General features: G+C 49.4%; 1 protein-coding gene across 2 annotated transcripts in view; it reads right to left on the minus strand.

Moving 5' to 3' along the window:
• Positions 1-15,430: 15,430 nt before the first annotated feature.
• Positions 15,431-25,288, minus strand: part of SEMA6C (semaphorin 6C) — a 127,268-nt gene continuing 117,410 nt past the window's right edge. For both annotated transcript variants that reach the window (XM_082202092.1, XM_082202093.1), the window contains one exon: positions 15,431-18,954. In XM_082202092.1, coding sequence (XP_082058218.1) covers positions 17,717-18,954 — 1,238 coding nt within the window. In that variant the 3' untranslated portion in view covers positions 15,431-17,716. The remainder of the gene's footprint in view (positions 18,955-25,288) is intronic.

Here is a 25,288-nt window from a genome sequence, read left to right on the forward strand (position 1 = left end):
GCGTTTCCATGCACTGCTCTGGTTTGCCAGAAGCGGCTTAATCCTGCTGGCCACATGACCCGGAAGCTGTACGCAGGCTCCCTCGGCCAGTAAAGCGAGATGAGCGCAGCAACCCCAGAGTCGGCCATGACTGACCTAATGGTCAGGGGTCCCTTTACCTTTGCCTTTTTGGCCACTGTGAGAACACAGTGCTGGACTAGATGGGCCATTGGTCTGATCCTGCAAGACTCTGTTATGAAGGTAGCAAGTCTACGGTTGGTGGGGCAGTTGCCTATTTGCCCAAATGGAGCAGGCACCACAGCTTTATGAAATCCCACACCCCCTTGAAAGCCCTAAATGGCCTCAGTCCAGTAGATCTGAAGGAGCGTCTCCACCCCCATCGTTCTGCCCGGACACTGAGGTCCAGCTCCGAGGGCCTTCTGGCGGTTCCCTCATTGCGAGAAGCCAAGTTACAGGGAACCAGGCAGAGGGCCTTCTCGGTGGTGGCACCCGCCCTGTGGAACGCCCTCCCAGCAGATGCCAATGAAATAAACAACTATATGACATCTGAAGGCAGCCCTGTATCGGGAAGTTTTTTATGACTGATGTTTTAATGTATTTCTAATCTTTTGCTGGAAGCTGCCCAGAGTGGCTGGGGAAACCCAGCCAGATGGGCGGGGTAGAAATAATAATAATAATAATTCTTCATCATCATCATCATCATCATCATCATCCCAGAGGCACAGGAACCCTTGGCAAGGGGGGGAAAGGTGGCAATAACCCTGCCAGAACAGTTTCCCCAACATCGTCTTCAGGAAAGAAGCTTTGCATGTAAGAAGGTTCCTTTTTTCAATCTCCGTTATCCCCTGTTAGAAGGACTGAGTAAGACCAGACAAGAAAGGCTTCCTCTTCTGTAATGGAAACTCAAGAGTAGCTGCTGCCAGCCAGAGTAGACAGTATGGAGCCAATCTGCCTTGTTTTACGGCTGATTCCTCTTCTGAACCAACAAAAACGTCCCCAGACAGACCACTAGGGGGCACATTATCTCTTGAAGAAGGAACATCTCATTCTCTTAGTTTAAAGCAAAGCTGAGAGGTGGGACGCTGGGAAAATGGAACTGAAGCCAGTCCAGGATTTTTTGTTTGTTTGTTTGTTTCTGGGGCCTCCACACCGCAAATCTGCTCTTCAATGCAAGAAAGTGGGCAACTGAAAAGCCGAACAGACAGACACAGATCCTGTGCCTTCAAACTGCAATAGAGAGCCTTGGACAATGGAGAGCTGGGTTGTTTTGTTGTTTAGTTGTGTCCGACTCTCCTTGACCCCCTGGACCAGAGCATGCCAGGCACTTCTGTCTTCCACTGCCTCCCGCAGTTTGACCAACTCATGCTGGTAGCTTCGAGAACACTGTCCCACCATCTCGTCCTCTGTCGTCCCCTTCTCCTTCTGCCCTCCATCTTTCCCAACATCAGGGTCTTTTCCAGGGAGTCTTCTCTTCTCATGAGGTGGCCAAAGTCTTGGAGCCTCAGCTTCAGGATCTGTCCTTCCAGTGAGCACTCAGGGCTGATTTCCTTCAGAATGGATAGATTTGATCTCCTTGCAGTCCATGGGACTCTCAAGAGTCTCCTCCAGCACCAGAATTCAAAAGGACCCATTCTTCGGCGATCAGCCTTCTTGATGGTCCAGCTCTCACTTCCATCCATCACTACTGGGAAAACCAGAGCTTTAACTATACGGACCTTTGTTGGCAAGATGGTGTCTCTGCTTTTTAAGATGCTGTCTTGGTTTGTCATTGTCAGTTGGATTGTATCTGATGTTAAAGAGGAAACATAAAAATGAATGGACTTGACGAACTTAGGCCTCCTGCCCTACCTTGAGATGAACCTGGGACATTCTGCATGCAAATCAGGTGTCCCAACACCACTGAACTTCAGTCCTTCTCCTTAACTGGAAAAGAAAGGGAAGCAGATTTCAGCCAGGAGAAATTCTCTCACATTGCCCAACAATATCTCCCTGCAATTGAGTTATTTATGCAGGGACTGGACGGCTGTCAATCAGGGATCTGGCCTTGCAAGGCTCTGCAGTTTGAGCCGCGGAGGCAGGCAGGTCCATTTGGACGAAGGGGGCACTGCCCCACCAAACTCGGCCTGCCCTCAGCCAGCGCCTACCTCCCTGCCCCCTTACTTACAACCAGTTTTTTGGGGGGGTTGCTGTGTCACTTTCCTATTCCTCCTGACTCTCAGCGTTGTCCCTTGGTGAACTCAGCAGAGCAGAGGAGGAGGAGGGGGACAAAACTGGAATGAGTCGGCCTGCCCTTGGCTCTGGCGCCCCCTACTGTTCGACTCCCTGCCTTCTATCCCATCAGTCTCAACGTTCACCGGGCTGGACGACTTGACTGATTGACTGCATTTATAACTCACCTTTTTCTCCAATGAGGCCAAGGTGCTGTAGGTGGCTCTCTCGCCTCCTCATTTAGTCCCCACAACGACCCTTCGAGGTAGGATAGGCTGGGAGAGGCAGCAACTGGCAAAAGGTCAGAGCCAGTGAGCTTCACGCCCGAGTGGGGATTCGAACCCTCGTCTCTCCCAGGGTTCCTAGTCCAGAGGTCCTCAAAGGGTGTGGCGGGAGAGGAAGGCAAGTGTGGCAGGAAGATTCAAGGACACTCAATATTCTATTTTGGGAAGGATTCGTGTTCTTATATATCTGCATTGTTTGTACTTTCTCAGTGTCCCGTGATCACATTATGAAGCAGCTGCGTTCTGTGTCATAAATCAAGCACAGCGAGTTGTTTTTTCTTTTCATTTTCCAGTGTTATTTCTTAATCAATAAAAAATTTGGTGTGGCGTGAGCAAATTTTTATTCTGAAAGTCTGGCCCAGTGAAAAAAGTTTGAGAACCGCGGTCCTCGTCCAACACTCTAACCAGTACACCACACTGCCTTTCCAGTCCCACAATTCTACATTCTGCGTTCTCCTTGGAAGCATTGGCTTGGCTGTCACTGAAAACAGGGCCGCCTTGGTCAGATCCAGAAAGGCTCTGCTTGTACCCTGACTCTCTGCAACTCGCCGCCGTAGATCTAATCGGAATGTCAAGATTCAGAGGACGTGCTCCTCGGAAGATCAGTCGCCGGGAACGGACAACACCGCAGGCGACTTGCGGTTTCTGATAACTATCTGGCTGACCGCTGTCGGAAACAACATACTGGGTTAGGCAGGACTTCAATCTCAGCTCGCCAGCAGAGGGCGCCAGGGAACTGCTTCTGCAATGGACTTCCTCCTCCTTTTGATCGATAACTTTCTACACCTTGACTTCATTGAGCCAATTCCCGGCGCATTGTTCCCTGCAGGCGAGCGATTGTTTGGCCGCGGCTGGTTCCTTCCTCTGCCTGCCCGAGATGAATGGCCTCTGGAAACAACAGCAGCCGCTGTATCTGGGACGTTTCCTGCTCAGCAGCTGCAGCGGGAGAATGCAGGGACCAGCTAGGCAAGCCCCATATTCAACGCCACCCCTGCGGGTGCAAGGCAAAGGCCCTCGTGTGAGTTTGCATGTGCACACGATTTGCACGCATCATAGTGCACAGGCCCTGACTCCGATTATGTCTCCTGCATTTGTCGTTTACATCGCAAAGCCCAGTTGTTCTGCGTCAGATTAACAGCTTGGAGAGTCTTTGTGTTCAAGCCTTGCTAAAACGAAGGGACGCTTCCTGCATTTTGGCTTGCCCTCAAGAGGTAGACTGCCTCTGAACTGAGAGGTTCTGTTGTTTCATTCTGTCGATTCAACAGTGTACCCTCTTTTCCTCCCCAGATCCCTTTGAAGAGCCAACCCTGGTCCTGAATGGGGTAACTGTGCCCCCGAAGGACCAGGTGCGCAGCCTGGGAGTCATTTTGGACTCACCACTATCCATGAAGGCTCAAGTCAATTCTGTGTCCAGGGCGGCTGTTCATCAGCTCCATTTGGTAAGCAGGATGAGACCCTACCTGCCTGCACACTGTCTTGCCAGAGTGGTGCATGCTCTAGTTATCTCTCGCTTGGACTACTGCAATGTGCTCTACGTGGGGCTACCTTTGAAGGTGACCCGGAAACTACAACTAATCCAGAATGCGGCAGCTAGACTAGTGACTGGGAGCAGCTGCAGAGACCACATAACACCGGTCTTGAAAGACCTACATTGGCTCCCAGTACGTTTCCGAGCACAATTCAAAGTGTTGGTACTGACCTTGAAAACCCTAAACGGCCTCAGTCCAGTATACCTGAAGGAGCGTCTCCACCTCCATCGTTCTGCCTGGACACTGAGGTCCAGCTCTGAGGGCCTTCTGGCGGTTCCCTCCCTGCGAGAAGCCAAGTTACAGGGAACCAGGCAGAGGGCCTTCTTGGTGGTGGCACCCGCCCTGTGGAACGCCCTCCCACCAGATGTCAAAGACAACTACCAGACTTTTCGAAGACATCTGAAGGCAGTCCTCTTTAGGGAAGCTTTTAACATTTAACAGACCACTGTATTTTAATACTCTGTTGGAAGCTGCCCAGAGTGGGAAACCCAGCCAGATGGGCGGGGTATAAATAATAAATTCTATTCTATTCTATTCTCACCGGGCAAGCAGCCCTGATGGCTTCCTGTGGCAGTGAGTTCCACAAGATAACTGTGCACAAAGTGGACTTAGAATCAAGGACATCAGCGCGATAGGAGTATTGACACTATGGGACTTTATTTCAGGGGTTTGGGAGCTCAGGGCTGGGGGCTGGACCTGGCAGATTTGACACCGATTGCCCCGCCCACTTTTGCCCCTGGCCCCTCCCTCCCTCTGCCAAGTGGCCCCTGGAAGGCTACTCAGAAAGGGGTGCAGCCCTCAATTCTCCTCTCTCCTCCTGCTTCAATTCCTTAGCAAGAAGGACCTAGAAACCATTAACTAGCTTTTCTGCAGAGACCAGGACCAGCCGTAGCAACTCATCATTAACCTATTTGGACGCCAAGCCTCTAGTCATCATTATTCTTTCATCAGCACCCTTCCCGGAGAAAGCTTTCCGCACGCTCGGCCCTCACCTGCTGTTATTTTGGGGTAAATTCGGAGAGGCAGGCTCCGAATTAAACAGCAAGCACTTAAATCGTCCTCCCTGTATATCTGTCTTTTTTTCCTTCCCTTTCTATTTTTATTAAAAATGCCCTGAAATATTGACGAAGGATGGAACGCTTCAGCTGTTTATGAACTCCAGGAAGCTGCCGGGGGCTGCCGGAGGCGATGGCTGCTGTTCTCCGCTGTGACAGGCCCATAACACCGTACGGCTTTTTACAGCTGGAAGTGGGGAGGGGGCCTACTAAAAACACTCGGCCAAGAGGGGGTCGCTTTACCATCGAAGCTTCTCCCCTGCCCTTCCAGCCCAGCTCTCACGCACAGCCAAAGACTCCGTCCCTTGCCTTTTGCAGACTGTATTTTTCATTTGCTCTGCAATTGTCCACCTTCCGATTTTAAAGGGGGGGGGGGGAGAGATTCCTGTCGAAAACCCCAGAGAGCTGCTGCCAGCCAGTGTAGGCGCAGACCCTCCAAGTGTCCCTATTTTCCAAGGCCGTCCCAGATTTACAGAAATTGCCCAAGTTTCTGATCTGATCCCAGAATGTCCCGCTTTCCCCTATTTTCTTTGGAAAAATGCTGGAGGGTATGGAGTTATCTGACCCCCCCCCCCAGCCTTCTGAAGGCCACCCTGTATAGGGAAGTTTGTTGATGTTTAATGTTTTATTAAGTTTTTATATATGTTGAAAGCCACACAAAGTGCCTGGGGCGACCGGGTCAGATGGGTGGGGTATAAATGTTGTTGTTGTTTAGTTGTTTGTTGTTGTTTAGTTGTGTCCGCCTCTTCGTGACCCCCTGGACCAGAGCACGCCAGGCCCTCCTGTCTTCCACTGCCTCCCGCAGTTTGGTCAAACTCATGTCTGTAGCTTTGAGAACACTGTCCCACCATCTTGTCCTCTGCCGTCCCCTTCTCCTTGTGCCCCCCATCTTTCCCAGCATCAGGGTCTTTTCCAGGGAGTCTTCTTTTCTCATGAGGTGGCCAAAGTCTTGGAGCCTCATCTTCAGGATCTGTCCTTCCAGTGAGCACTCAGGGCTGATTTCCTTCAGAATGGATAGGTTTGATCTTCTCGCAGTCCATGGGACTCTCAAGAGTCTCCTCCAGCACCAGAATTCAAAAGCATCCGTTCTTCGGCGATCAGCCTTCTTTATGGGCCAGCTCTCACTTCCATACATCACTACTGGGAAAACCAGAGCTTGAACTATATGGACCTTTGTTGGCAAGGTGATGTCTCTGCTTTTTAAGATGCTGTCTAGGGGTTTGAATAGTAAAATTATTATTAATAATTAGTATTAAAGGTAAAGGTATGCCAGACTTAAAACTTTATTATGAATCAGCCGCTTTTTGCTGGCTGAGAGAATGGATGCTTCTTGAAAACACGGATGTTTTGGAGTTGGAAGGTTTCAATAATGTATTTGGTTGGCATGCATATTTGTGGTATGATAAGGTCAAAGCACACAAAGCGTTCAAAAACCATATTGTAAGAAAAGCACTGTTTAACGTCTGGATAAGATATAAGGATTTGTTAGAAAATAAAACCCCAAGATGGCTGTCACCTATGGAGGCAAAGGCCCAGAAAAAACTCAATATGGAGGCCAAAAGGCCGAAGTATTGGGAAATCTTGGAACAAGAGGGTGACAGATTAAAATTACAGAGCTTTGAAAAATTAAAAAACAGAGTGCGAGATTGGCTCCATTATTACCAAATAATGGAGGCATATAATCAGGATAAAAAACTGGGTTTTCAGGTGGAAAAATCAAAGCTGGAAACAGAATTGTTAGACCCTAAAGTTAAGAATTTGTCGAGAATGTATAACTTGCTGTTGAAATGGAATACTCAGGATGAAATGATGAAATCTGCTATGATTAAATGGGCACAGGATGTTGGACATAATATTATGATGGCTGACTGGGAACAGTTATGGACCACCGGTATGAAATTTATGGCATGCAATGCCTTAAAAGAGAATTTAATGAAAATGATTTACAGGTGGTACATAACACCAGTCAAGCTTGCAAAAATTTATCATTTGCCCGATAATAAATGTTGGAAATGTAATGAAATTGAAGGTACATTCTTTCACCTTTGGTGGACATGCCCAAAGATTAAGGCATTCTGGGAGATGATCTATAATGAAAGGAAAAAGGTATTTAAATATACCTTTATAAAGAAACCAGAGGCCTTTCTCCTGGGCATAGTCGGCCAACTGGTGCCAAAGAAGGACAGAGTTTTTTTCATGTATGCCACAACAGCAGCAAGAATACTTATCGCGAAGCACTGGAAGACACAAGATCTACCCACCAGGGAAGAATGGCAGATGAAGCTGATGGATTACATGGAACTGGCGGAAATGACTGGCAGAATCCGAGACCAGGGAGAAGAGTCGGTGGAAGAAGATTGGAAAAAATTTAAAGTATATTTACAGAAATATTCTAAAATTAATGAATGTTAGAAGGAAGCTGGAAAGAAGCTACATGACTTTAGTAGAAATACTATAAAGAATTAAGTATGAATAGATTGATATTGGGTAAAGGGGTAAATTTAAGGCTAAAATGTGTTAAGATAAATTAAGGAACTAAATTTGAGAAAGAGGAAAGAACTTGCTGGAATAATTAATTGAACTAGAATACAAAAAAGGAGGTGTGAGGAAGTCGAGGAAATAAGCAAATGAAAGATAAGGATATGAAAATACGGGGTTCTTTTTATTTTTGTTTGTTCTTTTTTGGGTTTCTTAATTTTTTTTGTTTTTTGCCTTTTTTGTATTGTTGATGTTCTGTATTACTGTATTTATTTTTGTTTCTGAGGTTTTGTAATTGTTTATTGCTTGTATTTCTTTTTTGTTTCTCTTTTCTTTTTTTCCTCTGTAATGTTTAAACTTTAATAAATATCTTATATAAAAAATAAAGGTAAAGGTAAAGGGACCCCTGACCATTAGGTCCAGTCGTGGCCGACTTTGGGGTTGCAGCGCTCATCTCGCTTTATTGGCCGCCGAGGGAGCCGGCGTACAGCTTCCAGGTCATGTGGCCAGCATGACTGAGCCGCTTCTGGCATCCACAATCTAGAACGAGGTGGGTGGGTGGAGAATAGTGAAAGAGCGTCTCCACCCCCATCGTTCTGCCCGGACACTGAGGTCCAGCGCCAAGGGCCTTCTGGTGGTTCACTCCCTGCGAGAAGCCAAATTACAGGGAACCAGGCAGAGGGCCTTCTTGGTGGTGGCACCCGCCCTGTGGAACGCCCTCCCATCAGATGTCAAGGAAATAAACAACCATATGACTTTTAGAAGACATCTGAAGGCAGCTCTGTTTAGGGAAGCTTTTGATGTCCCTGCTCCTGCCAACCTAGCAGTTCGAAAGCACGTCAAAGTGCAAGTAGATAAACAGGTACCGCTCCAGCGGGAAGGTAAACGGCGTTTCCGTATGCTGCTCTGGTTCGCCAGAAGCAGCTTAGTCCTGCTGGCCACATGACCCAGAAGCTGTACGCCGGCTCCCTCGGCCAGTAAAGCAAGATGAGCGCCGCAACCCCAGAGTCGGCCACGACTGGACCTAATGGTCAGGGGTCCCTTTACATAATATTTTGTTGGTAGCTGCCCAGGGTGGCTGCGGAAGCCCAGCCAGATGGGCGTGGTACAAATAATAAATTATTATTATTATTATTATTATTATTATTATTATTATTATTAAGCCAAGGAGATCCCCTTCCAGGCGGACTCGAGCCCATTTGAAATCGAGGGGAAGTAGTTGAGAGTCTTGGACTGCAATTACAAAGCTGTAATTTCATTTTAAGTAGTTAGCAAGTGGGCGAGAAAACCCACTGCAAGGAACCATTTCTGACAATTCCCCCCCCTTCTCAACCATTCCAGCAAATCTTCCTCAGGGTTTCCCCCCCCCTACTCCCCAGTCTTTTAATCAGTTATTTGAAGTGGAGTTAAACAAAGACTGAGAGACAGCCTCATATGAAGTGAGCACTTAAACCTCCCTTAAGGCGCTCTCTGCAACACTGAGGATGGAGCAGCGCATCCACGGTTATTTATGAGCTGGAGACGGGGGGGGGGGGAGGAAGGCCTGTTCTGGGGGGCTTAATGGGTGTCCCTTGGGGATGTTTACGTCCCCCGGGACCAGGCCAGGCCGAACAAGGCACCGAAGGAGCCTCTGAAGGTGCCTGTAAATTCAGGGTGGCAATTAATAATAATAATAATAATAATAATAATAATAATAATAATAATAATAATAATTAATAATTAATAATAATATTTATACCCCGCCCATCTGGCTGGGTTTCCCCAGCCACTCTGGGCGGCTTCCAACCAAATATTAAAAACAATACAGCGTCAGACATTAAAAACTAAACAGGGCCGCCTTCAGTGGTCTCTTAAAAGTAAAATAGTTTATTTCCTTAACATCTGACGGGAGGGCGTTCCACAGGGCAGGCGCCACCACTGAGAAGGCCCTCTGTCTGGTTCCCGGTAACCTCACTTCTCGCATTGAGGGAACCGCCAGAAGGCCCTTGGAGTTGGACCTCAGTGTCCGGCCAGAACGATGGGGGTGGAGATGCTCCTTCAGGTATACTGGGCTGAGGCTGTTTAGGGCTTTAAAGGTCAGCACCAACACTTTGAATTGTGCTCGGAAACGTACTGGGAGCCAATGTAGGTCTTTCAAGACCGGTGTTATGTGGTCTCTGCGGCCGCTCCCAGTCACCAGTCTAGCTGCCGCATTCTGGATTAACTGCAGTTTTTGGGTCACCTTCAAAGGTAGCCCCACGTAGAGCGCATTGTCGTAGTCCAAGTGGAAGATAACCAGAACATGCACCACTCTGGTGAGACAGTCCGCAGGCAGGGAGGGTCTCATCCAGCGTACCAGATGGTGCTGGTAAACAGCTGCCCTGGACACAGAATTAACCTGCGCCTCCATGGACAGCTGTGAGTCCAGAATGACTCCCAGGCTGTGCACCTGGTCTTTCAGGGGCCCAGTTAAGTCCAGTTGTGAACGACTCTGGGGTTGCGACGCTCATCTCGCTTTATTGGCCAAGGGAGCCACCATTTGTCCTCAGATAGTTTTTCCGGGTCATGTTGCCAGCATGACTAAGCCGCTTCTGGCGAACCAGAGCAGCGCACGGAAATGCCATTTACCTTCCTGCCAGAAGGTAGGACTGAAATAGCTATTACAATGTATGGCGGACATAAGGTTAAAAAATAGAATACGCCATATAAGAAGATAAGGGATACTTGCTGAAGAGATGGAGGGAAGTTGCAAGCTCGGGGGAGCTCAAAGCATCTATGTGATTTACTGTATTGTACTGTAAAAGTGCAATGACAAACCTAGACAGCATCTTAAAAAGCAGAGACATCACCTTGCCAACAAAGGTCCGTATAGTAAAAGCTATGGTTTTCCAAGTAGTGATATATGGAAGTGAGAGCTGGACCAGAAAGAAGGCTGATTGTCGAAGAATAGACGCTTTTGAATTCTGGTGCTGGAGGAGACTCTTGAGAGTCCCATGGACTGCGAGAAGATCCAACCTCTCCATTCTGAAGGAAATCAGCCCTGAGTGCTCACTGGAAGGACAGATCCTGAAGCTGAGGCTCCAAGACTTTGGCCACCTCATGAGAAGAGAAGACTTCCTGGAAAAGACCCTGATGTTGGGAAAGATGGAGGGCTCAAGGAGAAGGGGACGACGGAGGACGAGATGGTTGGACAGTGTTCTCGAAGCTACCAGCATGAGTTTGACCAAACTGCAGGAGGCAGTGGAAGACAGGAGGGCCTGGCGTGCTCTGGTCCAGGGGGTCACAAAGAGGCGGACATGACTAAACAACTAAACAACAACAACAACAACAACAGTAAAAGTATGTACAAGTCAAATAATAATATTTTATTTAAAAGAATCTTCCAACGTCCAGCTTCACCTGATGTCCTGAGTTCAAGTGTTAACACATCGGGGCATCTGCGGGGGCCGCCGAGTGAGCTGCGAGGATGCCGGATTTGAGAGGTTTTGGGCCTGATCCGGCACATGACGCCCTTTCGATAAATTGTGGCAGAAAGTGTGGCAGAAAGCATGTAAAGCTCTCCCCTCTGTTTTGTGTTTCCAGTGAGGTCAGTTTCTTTTTATCTTTGATAACAATAATATTGAGTATTTAATATTAACAGGCACGGCCGTTATCCACCCGAGTTTGCCTGAATCTCCCCGTTTTTTCCGGAGGGAATGAGGCCATCAGATTAAATAAACAAAGAAAACGATGAGAGGAGAAGGAGGAGGAGGAGGAGTGGTCACCAATGGCATTGGGCACCCATTGCTTTCCGCCCTGCCTTAGGAAATTAATTGAAAAATCCACTTGCCGTAGAACGGTGGGAGATTGAATTGTCGAGAGGGGGGGTGGGCAGAGAAGGAATGCTTCGCGTCCCCCGCTGGAAGGTAATCACTGAGCAGAGAAAATCTCTGCTGGGTAATTTTCTGCTAAATCCTCCAAACAGCCGAGGAGAATTACACATCCCGTCTCCTTTATTATGTGTGTAGACACACACACACACACACAGGCGTGAACACAGTCACTTGCCTAGGCCAGATATTTATATACATCTATCTTTCTATATATGGGGTTTTTAAAGGTGTTGTTGCTCCTTAAAAGTTATTTCCAAAGGAAAGATCTCCGGAGGATCATCTCGGCTAAGTGCCCTGTATCATCTTGTAATGGGATTGGCAGATCACCCAGAACTCTCGCTGGAGGGGAAAAAGCAATTTCGCAAACATCGGCGTAAACATTGGCGTCAGGATGGCATTTTGAGAGAGAGGGAGGGAGAGGGGGGAGTCTGGATTAAAGCCCCCTTTCAGGTTTATTTTTTTTGGGGGGGGGCACTGAGACCCCAACAGTTTATTTTATAAATTGCATTTATACCCCCCCAAGTATGGTTCTCCCTCTTGTTTAACCCTCTCTACAACCCTGTGAGGTAGGCTGAGAGAGGCAGGGACTGGCCGAAGGTCACACCCTATGAACTCGGGTGGCTGAGTGTCAGGATTCGAACCTGGGTCACTCCCAGGTCCTAGTCCGGCACTTTCTAGCTGCTACACCACGCTAGTAAAGGTAAAGAGACCCCTGACCATTAGGTCCAGTCGCTGACGACTCTGGGGTTGCGGCGCTCATCTCGCTTTATTGGCCGAGGGAGCCGGCGTACAGCTTCCGGGTCATGTGGCCAGCATGACTACGCCGCTTCTGGCGAACCAGAGCAGCGCACGGAAACGCCGTTTACCTTCCCGCTGGAGTGGTACCTATTTATCTACAGTCACAACTCTGGTTACAGACACTTCAGGTTGCGTTTTTTCAGGTTACGGACTGCCAAAACCCAGAAGTACCAGAACGGGTTACTTCCAGTTTCGGCGGTCGTGCATGCGCAGAAGTGCTAAACCATGCTTTGCGCATGCACAGAAGCACAAAATCGTAACCTGCATGTGCGCAGACACACAACTGCGGGTTGCGAATGTTCATCCCACACGGATCATGTTCACAACCCGAGCGTTCACTATAATTGCACTTTGAGGTGCTTTCGAACTGCTAGGTTGGCAGGAGCAGGGACCGAGCAACGGGAGCTCACCCCGTCGCGGGGATTCGAACCGCTGACCTTCTGATCAGCAAGCCCTAGGCTCAGTGGTTTAGACCACAGCGCCACCCACGTCCCTCACACCACACTGGCCCTCATTGAAAGTAGTTGCACTGCCAGCCCTGAGGGGACGGGATTGTGCCGTGTGACCTGCCATGGCCAACCCCAATGTGAAAAACCTTAGACCAGGAATATCCTTTCCCCCTTCTCAAACCTCTCTGCCTTCCTTCTGCTCACTTGGAAGCCAGAGAGGCAAGTTGGTGGAGTAAACAAGGGGGTCAGCCTAGACTACTGCATTGGTATTGACACGGGGCTGCCCTTGGAAGCCGCACTGGGAGACCCGGGTTCGAATCTTGCACACAGTGATGAAAGCTCACCAGATGTGACCTTGGGCCACACGCCTCTCAGCCTAACCTACCTCATAGGGGTGTCGTTGGGATTATTTGAGGAGGGGCAGAACCACCTATACCCCTTGGAGGGGGATAGAAATACCGGAAATAATTATTTTTTAAAAAATACAGTGGTGCCCTGCAAGACGAATGCCTCGCAAGACGGAAAACCCGCTAGACGAAAGGGTTTTCCATTTTGGAGGTGCTTCGCAAAACGAATTTCCTATGTGCTTGCGTCGCAAGACGAAAATGTCTTGCGAGTTCCTGCGGGTTTTCCCCCCCTTCCCCCCCTTTCCCAAGCCGCTAAGCCGCTTATCAGCTGATCCTAAGCCGATAAGCCGCTTAACAGCTGATCCGTCAAGCTGCTAATCAGCTGATCGCTAAGCCGCTAATAGCGCTAATCCGCTAAGCCGCTAATGGGCTTGCTTTGTAAGACGAAAAAACTGCAAGACGAAGAGACTCGCGGAACGGATTCTTTTCATCTTGCGAGGCACCACTGTACGCAAAGGGCCTTTGTGATTTATTATGGCATCAGCTTTCGGGAAGCATGGCCATGGGTGATAAACTGTAATAAATCTGTTACGGTCAAACGATAAACAAATTATATTGCGTTCTAATAAACCTGTCTGATTTCCGGACGGGCTGGTTTTCCAAACCTCAGCCTTCTCCACCTGCAAAAACAACACGCCCCCCCCTTTAACTAATTCAAAAATGAGTTCATCAATGGCTGGGAGATCAGGTGTTTCCTTGGTGGGTCGGGGGTCCTTCCTTACCCACCGGCCACCTGGGACGGTGTGGGGAGAAAGAGAGAGAGACAGACAGAGTGGGGGGGGGGAGAGCCATCTGTCAGTGGGAAACAGGAAGGAACAGCAGCCGCCCCCCCAAAAAAACCCCCATGGAGTCTCCGGCTCACAGCCATCAATTCTTCTTGCAGTCAACGCAAGTCAAGGGGGAGGAAAGGAGAGAGAAAATCTCGCCCAGACGTCTAGCAGGCGGCCCGATCAAACGGCGTGGTGGTGGTGGAGGTCGTAGCAATCCGCCAGATGTTCAGCGAAGAGTTGGAACTCGCAAGGAGAGTGTAGATTCCCCAAGACCATCCGGCCCGAATTTTGCAAAAGGACCGCGGTTCCAAAACAAGACAACTTGCATCGCCCCTGCTAATTACTTTATTATTAGGCTAACCTGCAAAGCTGTCAACTTCCCCCTTTTCTTGCGAGGAATCCTATTCGGAATAAGGGAAAGGGTGGGTGGGAAATCCCATTAATAAAAGAATGGCAAATTCAACTTTGTGAATATATAAATTTGGCAAGATTTGCAGCATTCTTAAGGGGACAATCGGACCAAAAATTAGCAAAAGAATGGGGCTGTGTCAGCAAACTTTTCCAGCAGGGGACCGGTCCACTGTCCCTCAGAACTTGCGGGGGCTGGACTATTTTTTTTTTTTTTGGGGGGGGAAATGAACGAATTCCAATGCCCCACAAATAACCCAGAGATGCATTTTAAATAAAAGGACACATTCTACTCCTGTAAAAACACGCTGATTCCTGGACCGTCCGCGGGCCGGATTGAGAACGTGATTGGGCCGGATCCGGCCCCCGGGCCTTAGTTTGCCTACCCATGTTCTATAGTAACTATATTGGTATGTAACTAACGAAGCTTTGTAGGGTTAAAGGAATGGAAAAAAATGGTGCAAAAGGTATAAAGATAGAGGTAATTTACATTAGAAGCAACAATTCAGAAAGATTAAAAACTTTGAGGTCTCAAAACAGAGGAAGGAAGTCAATGTGTACGTGTATTTGTACGTAAAGTTGGTTAAGATAATATGGTTTTCTTTGTAGGGTTTTTTTTTGTCCTTTTTGTTTCATTCCCCCCTCCCTTTTAGGGGGATTTTATGTTTGTAATTTTGCTTTGAAAATAAATAAAAATAAAAAAGGAGGGGGGAGTTGGTCTTGTGTTCGAATCCTGATTGTAAGGTTTTCCACAGGTATTTGGTTGGCCGCTGTGAGAAAAAGATGTTGGACTGGATGGGCTCCCTCTGGCCTGATCCAGCGGGGCTTTTCTTATGGAATCAAATAAGCAAGGAGAGTTGAGAGTCCACCAACTGCTTTATAGATCTCTGTGCAATTCCAGCCAGAGGGGCGTGTATATTAAGGGTGCAGTTTTATGTACCAGAGACTGGGAGTATCTGTCCCCCCCCTTTCAGGTGTTGCTGGGCTCCCTCCTCCTTTGCCCATCGCCTGTGGTCAGCATGACCAATGGTTAGAGCTGATGACGGGAGATGGGAGTCTTTCAATATCTGGAGGTTCCCCCCAAAAAACCAAGATATAACCCAAACTGGCATCTCCAGAGAAAACTCACAAAACAGGGTTTCCACAGACGTCCCCGTTTCCAAATCCCGCGAGGAAAGAACGCAAAGAAACAGTTCTTCGAGACACAAAGAGATTATACATATATTTCAAGCATCGACTTGGGACAGATAATTCTGGATACCAAATGTACAGGTCCTCAGCTCTGCCGGACAGGGCCTCCGGATTGGTGTTCCTACACAGTAGGATAAATTTATTGTCTCCGTTCTTCTCGTATATGAAGTTAAACAAGGAAATATACACATCTATGAATACCTATGTACAACGCTTTTTAAAAAGACCTTCTGAGAGCTGTGTGCCAAACCAACCACCCCCCGTGCGTGCGTTTCCCCCCTCCTTTTTTTTGGAAAAAAAGATTTGGAACGGAGGTTTTCGACCTCGTCTGACACTCGCTCGGTTTGTATTCGTGGCAGGATCAACTGTCCTTTCCAAGGCTGAGGAAGCAGACGACGGCTGCTGAATCCCTTCCAAAGGAGAGATTTCTCCCTGCTCTGCTTTTTGAATTGCTATCAAACCCATAAAGGATGCAGCCAACAGTTTTAGGGACTGATGTAAACATCTGCAGAGATTCAAACTGGGGTCTATATTTTTAAAAAGAGAACCCCCCTGCTTTTTTAGATCGTATATATTTTTTAATATGGTTGCATCTAATCAATAAGGGAAATGGGTCTTTAGCCAGGCTTTCCCTGATCGCCTCTGGCGAGTCAGACATATTCCCAGGTGACCAAGCTGAACTTTTGTAAACTGGGGGGGGGGGGCTAGCCTGTCCTTCCTGCGTTTTGCTTGCTAGTCACCAACCCATGCATGTTCTTATACGCGGGGCAAATTCCTTGGAAACGAGGCCGCCGGAGGTCTTGAGGACTAGCGACTTGTGTGAACTTGGTTTGCAAAACCGGCTTAATTCGGGGAGCTAAAAACGAAAGGAATACAAAAGGAGGGGTTGAGGGCCAAGGGAATAAATGGACGATCTTAACTCCGGTTGGGAAGGTGGCAGTGAAAAGTCGGTGAAGGAAAGATACGAGGTTTAAGGGGATCCCAAATGCTATATTCTGCTCTCCAGGAGGTGGGATCCGCAGTCCAGAATATTCTTGCCGAAGAAGTAACTCGGAAGCAACTGTTCAAGAGTGAGCCACAGGCTTGTCCCTGTTCCGGCTCCACCTTCGTTCCAAAAGCCAAGCCCAATAACTTGGAATAGTTCTGGAAACTATTTCTCCAGGGAGATTGTCCCCACCTTTCAGAGTCCGCGACTTCACATTCCCAGGATGGGCGCACCAAAGAAATAAAATAAACGGACACCACGTTCTGGTCTCGAAGAAAGAAAAGTGCTACAATTTTTGTTCATGGGACAAGGTCTTCCCTCGGTGGGGGGCACCCAACATGCTACATTCTAGACCCAAGGAAGGGTGCCAATAAAATGGCTCCAAAGGTAGATTTTGTGACGGAGGCGGCTGTGGCCACATCAGAGTCTCATTTCCAAAAGCAATCTTCCTGTTTATGTATAGGGTAGCCAGCCCCAAAGCTAGCAAGGCCTGGGCCATTGTGGCTTTGTGGCCTGCTCTGAGAATATGGTGAACCTCAAACGAAGATCGGAAGCCAATTCAAGGTGAAAATAGCCTAAATTGGCCAAAGTGGTGAGCCTACCGTGATTTTTGCCCAGAGGGCGCAGAAACCCAACATTCTAGAAAGCTCAAGAGTTTGCGTTCTGCTTTAGCAAGCTTCTAGCCCTCAAGTCCTCAAAGGGGGGCGATCTCGACACAGAAGTTGCCCGGACTTTTCCTACAACAACCAATTGCTACTTTCCTTCTCCCTTTATGAACCCCATCTTGGCCATCTACTTCCTTGCCCACAAACGAGCCTGCCCGAATTTTCGGAAGCAGAATTGCACGAAGGCGAGGCGAAAAGAACTGCGGTAACCCCTATTGGTGCATCAATTGCGGGTGCCCGGGATTCAGGAATGGCCTTTGCCCCTCAAAGCCACCTGTCTGAATGCCTTCAAAGACAGGAAAAAGGAGCGGAATCTGCTTATTTTGGCAACTCGGCTCAGTGGTCACGGGGAGGACCGGATAGGTCAAAAGAACTGCCCGCAGCAGGAGGCAGCCAATGGGGAGAGAGGAAAACCCAGCGCTTCCCCTCCCACCATTTCCCGTATGTAAACACCCCGCCCCCCGGCGAACCGCTGCAAGGCACGCTGGGAGTTGTAGTCCAGTTGTAGGCAGGTTGGCAGAAGCGGGTCTCTCTGCTTGCCTTCCATCTTGAACAGCTACGGCGGCGGGGGACCCCAATTTAGGCCTCGTTCGCCCCCCGGCACAGCTCCGGGCGACCGCAAAACAAACCCTGGGGGCTCAGTAACTGAACTGCCTGGAGGATTGGGCTGGGGGCGAGGACGGCATGAAAAGCCCCTGGGCGCCCCCTCCTGGCTTGACCAGGGAGACCGAGCGCTTGATGCCCCCGTGGCCGGCCAGCGGGACATGGTCGCCGTAGCTGTGCTGCCGGGAGAGGAAGATGGCAGGATGGGCTCCCTCGTGGGGCACTGAGGTCCCTGTGGAGTGCATGCGAGTCAGGAGAGACGAGGGCGGCCGGCCCGCCTGGCCCAGGCTGTGGTGGCGCGACAGCACGCCCCCGCCAACGTTCACCAGCTTGGGGGCGGCGCAGAGCGAGTGTCTGTGCGGCCGGGCGCCCGCTTTCTCGCCGGCCACAGGCGGGTCCGGCGGCACGTCCAGCCTCCGCGGCAGGCTGTCCCTGGGCAGTGTGGAGGAGCTGTAGTACGGGGCGCTCTCCACGTCCGGGATCTGGGGCTGTACCCGGTTGGCGAAGGAAACGGCCATGGGGGCGAAGCGGGGGCCGGCCAGGCCCTTGGCCGAGGAGCCCTCGGCTTCGTGGAGGTGTTTGAGAAGTTCCTCCAGGGCGGCCACCTCTACTCCTTTGGGCAGGTAGCACTGGGAGTGCCGCACCAGGACGCGTTCTGGGTTGGGGATCTTCTTCTCGTCCAGGTAGCCCGCCAGGGGGGCCTCGTAGCCGCGCAGGTGCCCGGGCCCTGCCACGGCGCTGGCGAATGGGAAAGGGTGGGCGTTGGAGACAGGGGTGTGGAACAAGGGCACCTTCCCCTGCGACTCCTTGGCGTTGTTGAAATTCTGGTTCTTCTCCCACTGGTTGCGAATGGCTTTCATGTTCTTGACGGGAAGCTCCGGGGTGGATTCCGGGGTGGGCAAACCGGACAGCTCTGGGTGGTGGTCCTTGACGCCCGCCTTGGCCGCGACGGAGGTGGCTGGCGGTTCCTTCTCGCTGGGGAGCAAGGTGGTGTACAGCTTGGTGCTGGCGCCTTCGGCCAAGGCGTCTTTGGCCTGGGCCTCCAGCAACCCGTTCATCTTTGCCAGGCTCCGCAGGGACAGCGGGCGCTGGAGGCCGCCTTCGGAGTCCTTCCCTGCCCTCTTGGCCTTCTGGAAGCTGTGGTTGCAGTAGCAGGAGACCAGCAGCCCCGAGAGGAAGGCCCCCAAGACAAAGGCCACGAAGATGCATCCGATCAGGAAAGTGAAGTGGACCGTCGGGGTGTCCTCGCGCCCGCCCGACTCCTGACGCACGCCTGGAGCCAGAGAAACAGAGAGTTAGGGGGCTGCGCGCCAATGTGGCCGCCTCGCTTTACCTGCCAGGTGTGAGGGCGTCTCCGGCCCTCCAGGTTGGCACAGCCACCTGAACTGCCGGGGATTTTCGAGACGTGATCCGTGCATCTCTGCGGATTGGGCTAGATGACCCTCGAAGCCCATTTCAGCTGCCCAATTTTATGATTCGATAAGGCCCAACTACAACTCCCATCAGCCCCTGCTTGCATAAGGATGATGGGAGTTGTAGTTCAACAACATCTGGTGAGGGCAGGGAGCAAATTTGCCTCATTCGTATTATACTGGGTTGTGGCCAATGCAAGTCTTACTCAGAGGAGACCCACTGGAATGACTAAGACTAGAAGTAGAATTGTAGAGCTGAAAGGGTCGATGGTCAACGCAGGAAATGTTTGTCCAACAAGGGACTTGAACCCACAGCCCTGAGATTAAGACTATCCCATGTTCATTAACTTCTATGGGTCTACGTTGAGTAGGGCTTACATTGTGTACAGCCCACCGCTCAGGTCCTTCTGAATATTAGGGAAGACTGGGAAGAATTTCAAGGAAGGGGTAGAAATTGTGGACTTATTCCAAAGTCTTTCCTACTTTCCAGCAGTTGCAGCCAATTTTTAAAAAATAGAGTTACTACCGAAATTTCACCTCAAGCAGACTTGAAAAAAAAGAACAGAAGAAACAAACCCTCAACGTGGAAGAATCTCATATGAGACATTTGGAGATCAGCCCATATGAGAAGAAGGTTTTGCTGTAAAGATTAGCAGAACATCACAGCTAGAAAAAGAGCCGTGGGCGTGTGACTAGCCAAATATCTCAATCTGTTTTGGATTTTTTTCTGTCTATACATCAAAACAAAACCCACAGGTCACATCCACACCATACATTGAAGGCACATGACCCCCCCAAAAAAGAATTCTGGGAACTGCACCCTGAACAAACTATGTTTCCCAGGATTCTTTGGGAGACGCCAGGTGTGTTAAATGCGCTTCAAACGCACGGTTTGGGTGCGCCTGCTATTTCTCCTCCGTGGAGAGACAGAACGGCGATGAGGTGGGATGAGCAAGGTTGAGATGGCTGATGGAAAATGGAAATGGCGTCTGGTGGTTCAGCTGGGTGGATTATGCAGGCGTGGGGAGACGACGCCCCTCTTTACCCAGCCGTCACAAAGCTTCAAGACTTCTCCTCCTCCTCTCTGTGTGTCCATGAAAAGAGCCGCTACAATTCACAATGCGGCCCTCTACGGGTCTACTGATGGTGACAGCAGCAACGAAATTAAAAGACGCTTGCTTCTTGGGAGAAAAGCAATGGCAAACCTAGACAGCATCTTAAAAAGCAGAGACATCACCTTGCCGACAAAGGTCCGTATAGTTCAAGCTCTGGTTTTCCCAGTAGTGATGTATGGAAGTGAGAGCTGGACCATAAAGAAGGCTGATCGCCAGAGAATGGATGCTTTTGAATTGTGGTGCTGGAGGAGACTCTTGAGAGTCCCATGGACTGCAAGAAGATCCAACCTCTCCATTCTGAAGGAAATCAGCCCTGAGTGGTCACTGGAAGGACAGATCCTGAAGCTGAGGCTCCAAGACCTTGGCCACCTCATGAGAAGAGAAGACTCCCTGGAAAAGACCCTGATGTTGTGAAAGATGGAGGGCACAAGGAGAAGGGGACAATAGAGGACGAGATGGTTGGACAGTGTTCTCGAAGCTACAGGCATGAGTTTGACCAAACTGCGGGAGGCAGTGGAAGACAGGAGGGCCTGGCATACTCTGGTCCAGGGGGTCACGAAGAGTCGGACACGACTAAACGACTAAACAACAACAACAGGTCTACTCGGAAGTCAGTCCTGCAGAGCTCCATGGGGCTGACCCCTAGGAAGTTGGATCAGGTTGGAGGGATTTCAGTCTATTTCTGGTTTGTGCCAATGGTGCATTTCCCACCCACCCCCAATCTGTGGCCTGATTCCCCCCCAGAAACCAGCCTAATCAATAGCTAGAGAAGTTGGGAGTTATAGTTTGGCAGCGATTGGAGGGCGCCAGGCTCCCAATGGCTGCGTTAATCACGTTCCTTTCGTGTAGAAGGTCCTGGGTTCAGGTCCTGAAATCTCCCGGTGGGTCTGGGGACAGACTGTCTGCTTGAAACGCTGGACAGCTGCTGCCGGTCTGTGTAGACAATATTAGGCGGACCAGCAGCTCTAACTCAGCGCTCCCAGGCTTTGCATATGCTCAAAGGTTCACAGAGGCCTTGGCCCTGGAAGCACAGCCGCAAAACCTTAACGCAGATTCAAAATGCCTTATGCCCTTTTAAACATTCTTATTTTAAGATACCCTTTAACGAGCCCTTTTAATGAGCTCAAACGGTACAATTAAAAGAAAATGGATCGTTTAATATGGCTTTAAAAGGCGCTAATGTGAAATTTCCATTTACTGTATACCGCACTTTTAATGGACCAGAATAATATATATATTGCTATTTAATAATACTACTAATAATAATAATCTTTATGCTATGGAAGATTGTGTCTCACTTACCCAGCGCACGGGAAAAGTCTAGAGTTTCAAAATGCAATATTAATCTCAATTATTTTTAATCTTGCTGCTGCTTTCTTTTTTTTTTCAGAAAAAGATCTTTAGTGTTGTGTCTCTACTGCAGTTTTGCCAGGGCGGAAAAGGCAGAACATTATATGTATTTTAGTAATGAAGTTCATTTATTTTACTGGATTCCTGCTCCCCCCCCTCCCCTCGTGCGCTTGGTTAATTATCTTTGATGCTTTCACTTTGGGCTTTTAGAAGTCTGAACGCCCTGATTTAATTAATTTCAGTATTTGAACCCGATTCTGCCTTCCCCTGTGTAAATAACGCTCATTGAGGGAAAAGACTTTTGAAAGGCAGAAAATATGCTCTCATTTAATATGGGAGGAGGGGACCATCAGGGCATTGCTCACAAGCGGCCCTCCACACCTCTCTTCTCTGGCCCTCAGAACTCTTCAATCCTCCTTGAGGGCTTTCACCTGCCTGGAAGGAGACCTTGAAATACAATCACCTCTCTCTTTCTATCTGCAAATATCGTGACTTTTCCATGGGCGGAGCCTACTATGCAACGGGGGAGTGGCCTATTTGGCCCTGCCCACTTTGGCCCTTGAGCCCGCCCACCAGATTCGGGGAGTGTGTGTGATGGAGAAAAGAGCACAAAGGCTCAGGAGAGCGAGAGATGGGCATTCTGCACATGCTCAGAGGCTTTTCATGATTCGGCCTTCTATTTTCCTAGAATTCCCTTTTAACTGTTCTGCTACTTTAATGGGTTGCGTTGCGCTTTTTTAAATAGCAGACGCTTATTTCCGTGTTTCAATGCAATGGTTTGATCGTGTGTTTTAAATGCGTGGCTTATATTTTTTTTGGGGGGCAGGTGATTTTCCGCTTGCAAATGACTAGGGAGTCACCTTGACAATTAAACGGTAATATAATATATGATTATTAATGATGGTGATGATAATACTACTACTAATTACATTTATATACTGTTCAACTATTAGGGTGACTTCCAAGCAAATAATAATAATAATAATAATAATAATAATAATAATAATAATAATATTGATATCTGGCACTGCCAGCAAGTTCAGAAACAACGGTTTGTCTCCAACTGAGTTTTACTCAGAGTAGAACCTATTGGAACCAATGCACGAAAGGGAGCAATGTCAATTAACGTCAAGGGCTCTACTCTTTAAGTAGGACTAGCAATGGATCTAACACTCTGGTCTAGTGGGAGCCTAGAACATTAATGGAGTGTTAGGAGAAAACGTTTTTTTTTTTTTTAAAAAAAGTCTTTTTTTAGCGGGATAAGTTAGGGGTGTGTGTGTGTAAAGAATCCACATGCTTTAAATTAATTCAGAACCAGAGGCAAAGACTCAGCCAAATGGCTCTGGGGTGAGTTTGCTCCTCACAGACCTGGATGATCAGGAAAAGCCATCAAGGAGATGACCGTTTCGTTGTTAAAAATGTGGAAAAAGAATAAGACTGGGGGTTTTTTTTGCGGGGCGGGGGGAGAAGGCAAATAGGGGGGAAAGGAATAAAAGAAAAAACAGATGGTAGGAGGGGGGGAAGGGACAAAGGAAGGCCTAAAAAGCAAAAATCCGTATTTTTTAAAAAGGAAAATACTAGGGGAAGATGAGAAGGGAAATGATGGCTGCTGTGTTTTTCTCCCTGAGAGGGTTAGTTCCACCCCAAATTGCGCCCGACAGTTTCTCTCTTTCCCACTTTTGGAAGAGAGGAGAAACGGGCGCCTTCAAACTGGCTCAAACTCTGCAAACTGTGCAAGCACCCAGGTTCCACAGAGTTCTGCGTCACATGCGACGAAGAGCTCAGTGTTACCCAGAAGACTGCATTCAGCGACAGAGGTCTGCATGGTTTTGAGCTCCCTGCTTTTAAGCGGGGTGGGATTCGTCTGCCGAAGGGGTTGCTGCTTCTGACAAGCCACCTGCGCAAGACTCAGCGGTGACCCTTGCCGCCAAGGTGGACCTCAACCGAACGCAGATTTCTTCCCTGTTTAGCCTCCCTGCCCCTTCTCCTCCCCAAGATCTCGGGTGTGGGTCAATTTCGCCCGCGCAAGCCTGGCCACGACCTGCCGATATTGGGGGTCCCGTTTCGGAATGGAGGCTCCTAGGGGCCAGAGACCTACCTGCCTTGACAAACAACCTTCCCTTAACCACGGATATTTGTGTTGTTAAAGGGGAAGGATCTTCGAAGAGGGAAGGTATTCAGGACACACAGCGAAGAGGAGGAGAAACCACAAAGCTTTGGGGCCCAATAATAGTCAAAAGTGATCAGCTTAGGGGGCGGGATTGGGCCCCCCTCTTCTTCCCTCCCCTCCCAATCCTGTGCTCCTTTTTCAGAAGTCTTGATGGTGGCCAGGAAGACACACACACAAAAAGAATTAAGCCCGCTATTCACTTGAACCAGACTTATCGGCTGCCGGGGAGAGGGCTGGCTCCAAAATTGAGCCCATCCACGTGGCACATGGTCTCCTCTGCTCCTCGCGTGAGCAGAAAGGTTGGGGGATTTTTTTGTGATCATCTAAAGGCCACGGAAACCTCTGCACCATGGCAGTTCCAGACGCAAAGGCACGTCCGGTGGGTGCCAAATGAGGGGCCCGCCCCCCTCCCTCCCTCCCTCCCGGCAAAACACATTTTTTTGTACGATGCACAACCTGGGATGGGAAGAACAGGGTGAAATATTTTGCGGAAGGGGCCAGCCTCTCTTCTCGAGGGTGCGACAAACCATGCGGTTAGTAACCAGGAAAATCTCTTTCAGGAGAAGCGCAGACTCTTAGCCCCTGCTTTTCACCTCCCCCCCCAAGGTTACCCGGAGCAAATGTGCACAAGTGTGTTAACACGAGGGTCGTGAGACGCGTGCGGAAAAGGGCACCCGTTCCACGGGGAAGCTGCCAGGCTGTTAGAGGAGGGTGCAAGGCGCTGAGAGGAAACACGGAGCCACGTCAGACCGTCTGCCACGCATAACCAGACCACGCGCCTCAGGGGCTCACGTTCACCAACCAGCGGCGTCGCACGATGGTGTTACGGAGAGTCCGTATTATCCAAACAGATCCCACCTCTTCTGCTCATCTCAGCAAATTTCTCTTTCTGGGTCTCCATCTGGGGACGGCCGAATTCGAACCCGGTGCCTTTGACCCCCAGAGAAGGGCTTGGCCCCTATTGCCTTTCTGGCACCAGTCGGATAAACGCTACTCAAATAGATGCTTCCAGGAAGCATAAAGTCACGCCTGTTAATTGCAAGGGAGCGACCCTCGCACAATGAAGCGCTTCATCCTCTAAACCAGCCTTTCTCAACCAGTGGGGCCCCAGATGTTGTTGGACTACAACTCCCATCACCCCTAGCTAGCAAGGCCAGGGCTCAGGGATGATGGGAGTTGTAGTCCAACAACACCTGGGGACCCACCGGTTGAGAACCGCTGCCTAAACTCTCTTTAAAAACCTCTCCCCTCCCTCAATGCTGGAACCTAGAGGGTTATCTGAAGAGTCTTTTCAGACTCAGGAGCGGCTTGGTGATGGAATGCCTAGTAGGATGGAATAAACCTGCGGAACTCCCGGCCACAAGATCCGGCGGTGGCCGAGGGCTTAGAGGGCTGGGGAAAGGATGAAGAGAGGTCGTAAGAACCTAAGAAAACTGTGGTGAATCAGGCCAGTGGCCCATTTAGTCCAGCCAAAAAGATGCCGCAATGGGAAGCGAGGGCGACTCTCCCCATTTACGACCCCCAGCAACTGGTATTCAGTGGAGGCTGATAGGCCATCCA

Source organism: Podarcis vaucheri, assembly GCF_965113315.1.
Source record: "Podarcis vaucheri genome assembly, chromosome: 16".
NCBI classification, from domain to species: Eukaryota; Metazoa; Chordata; class Lepidosauria; order Squamata; family Lacertidae; genus Podarcis; species Podarcis vaucheri.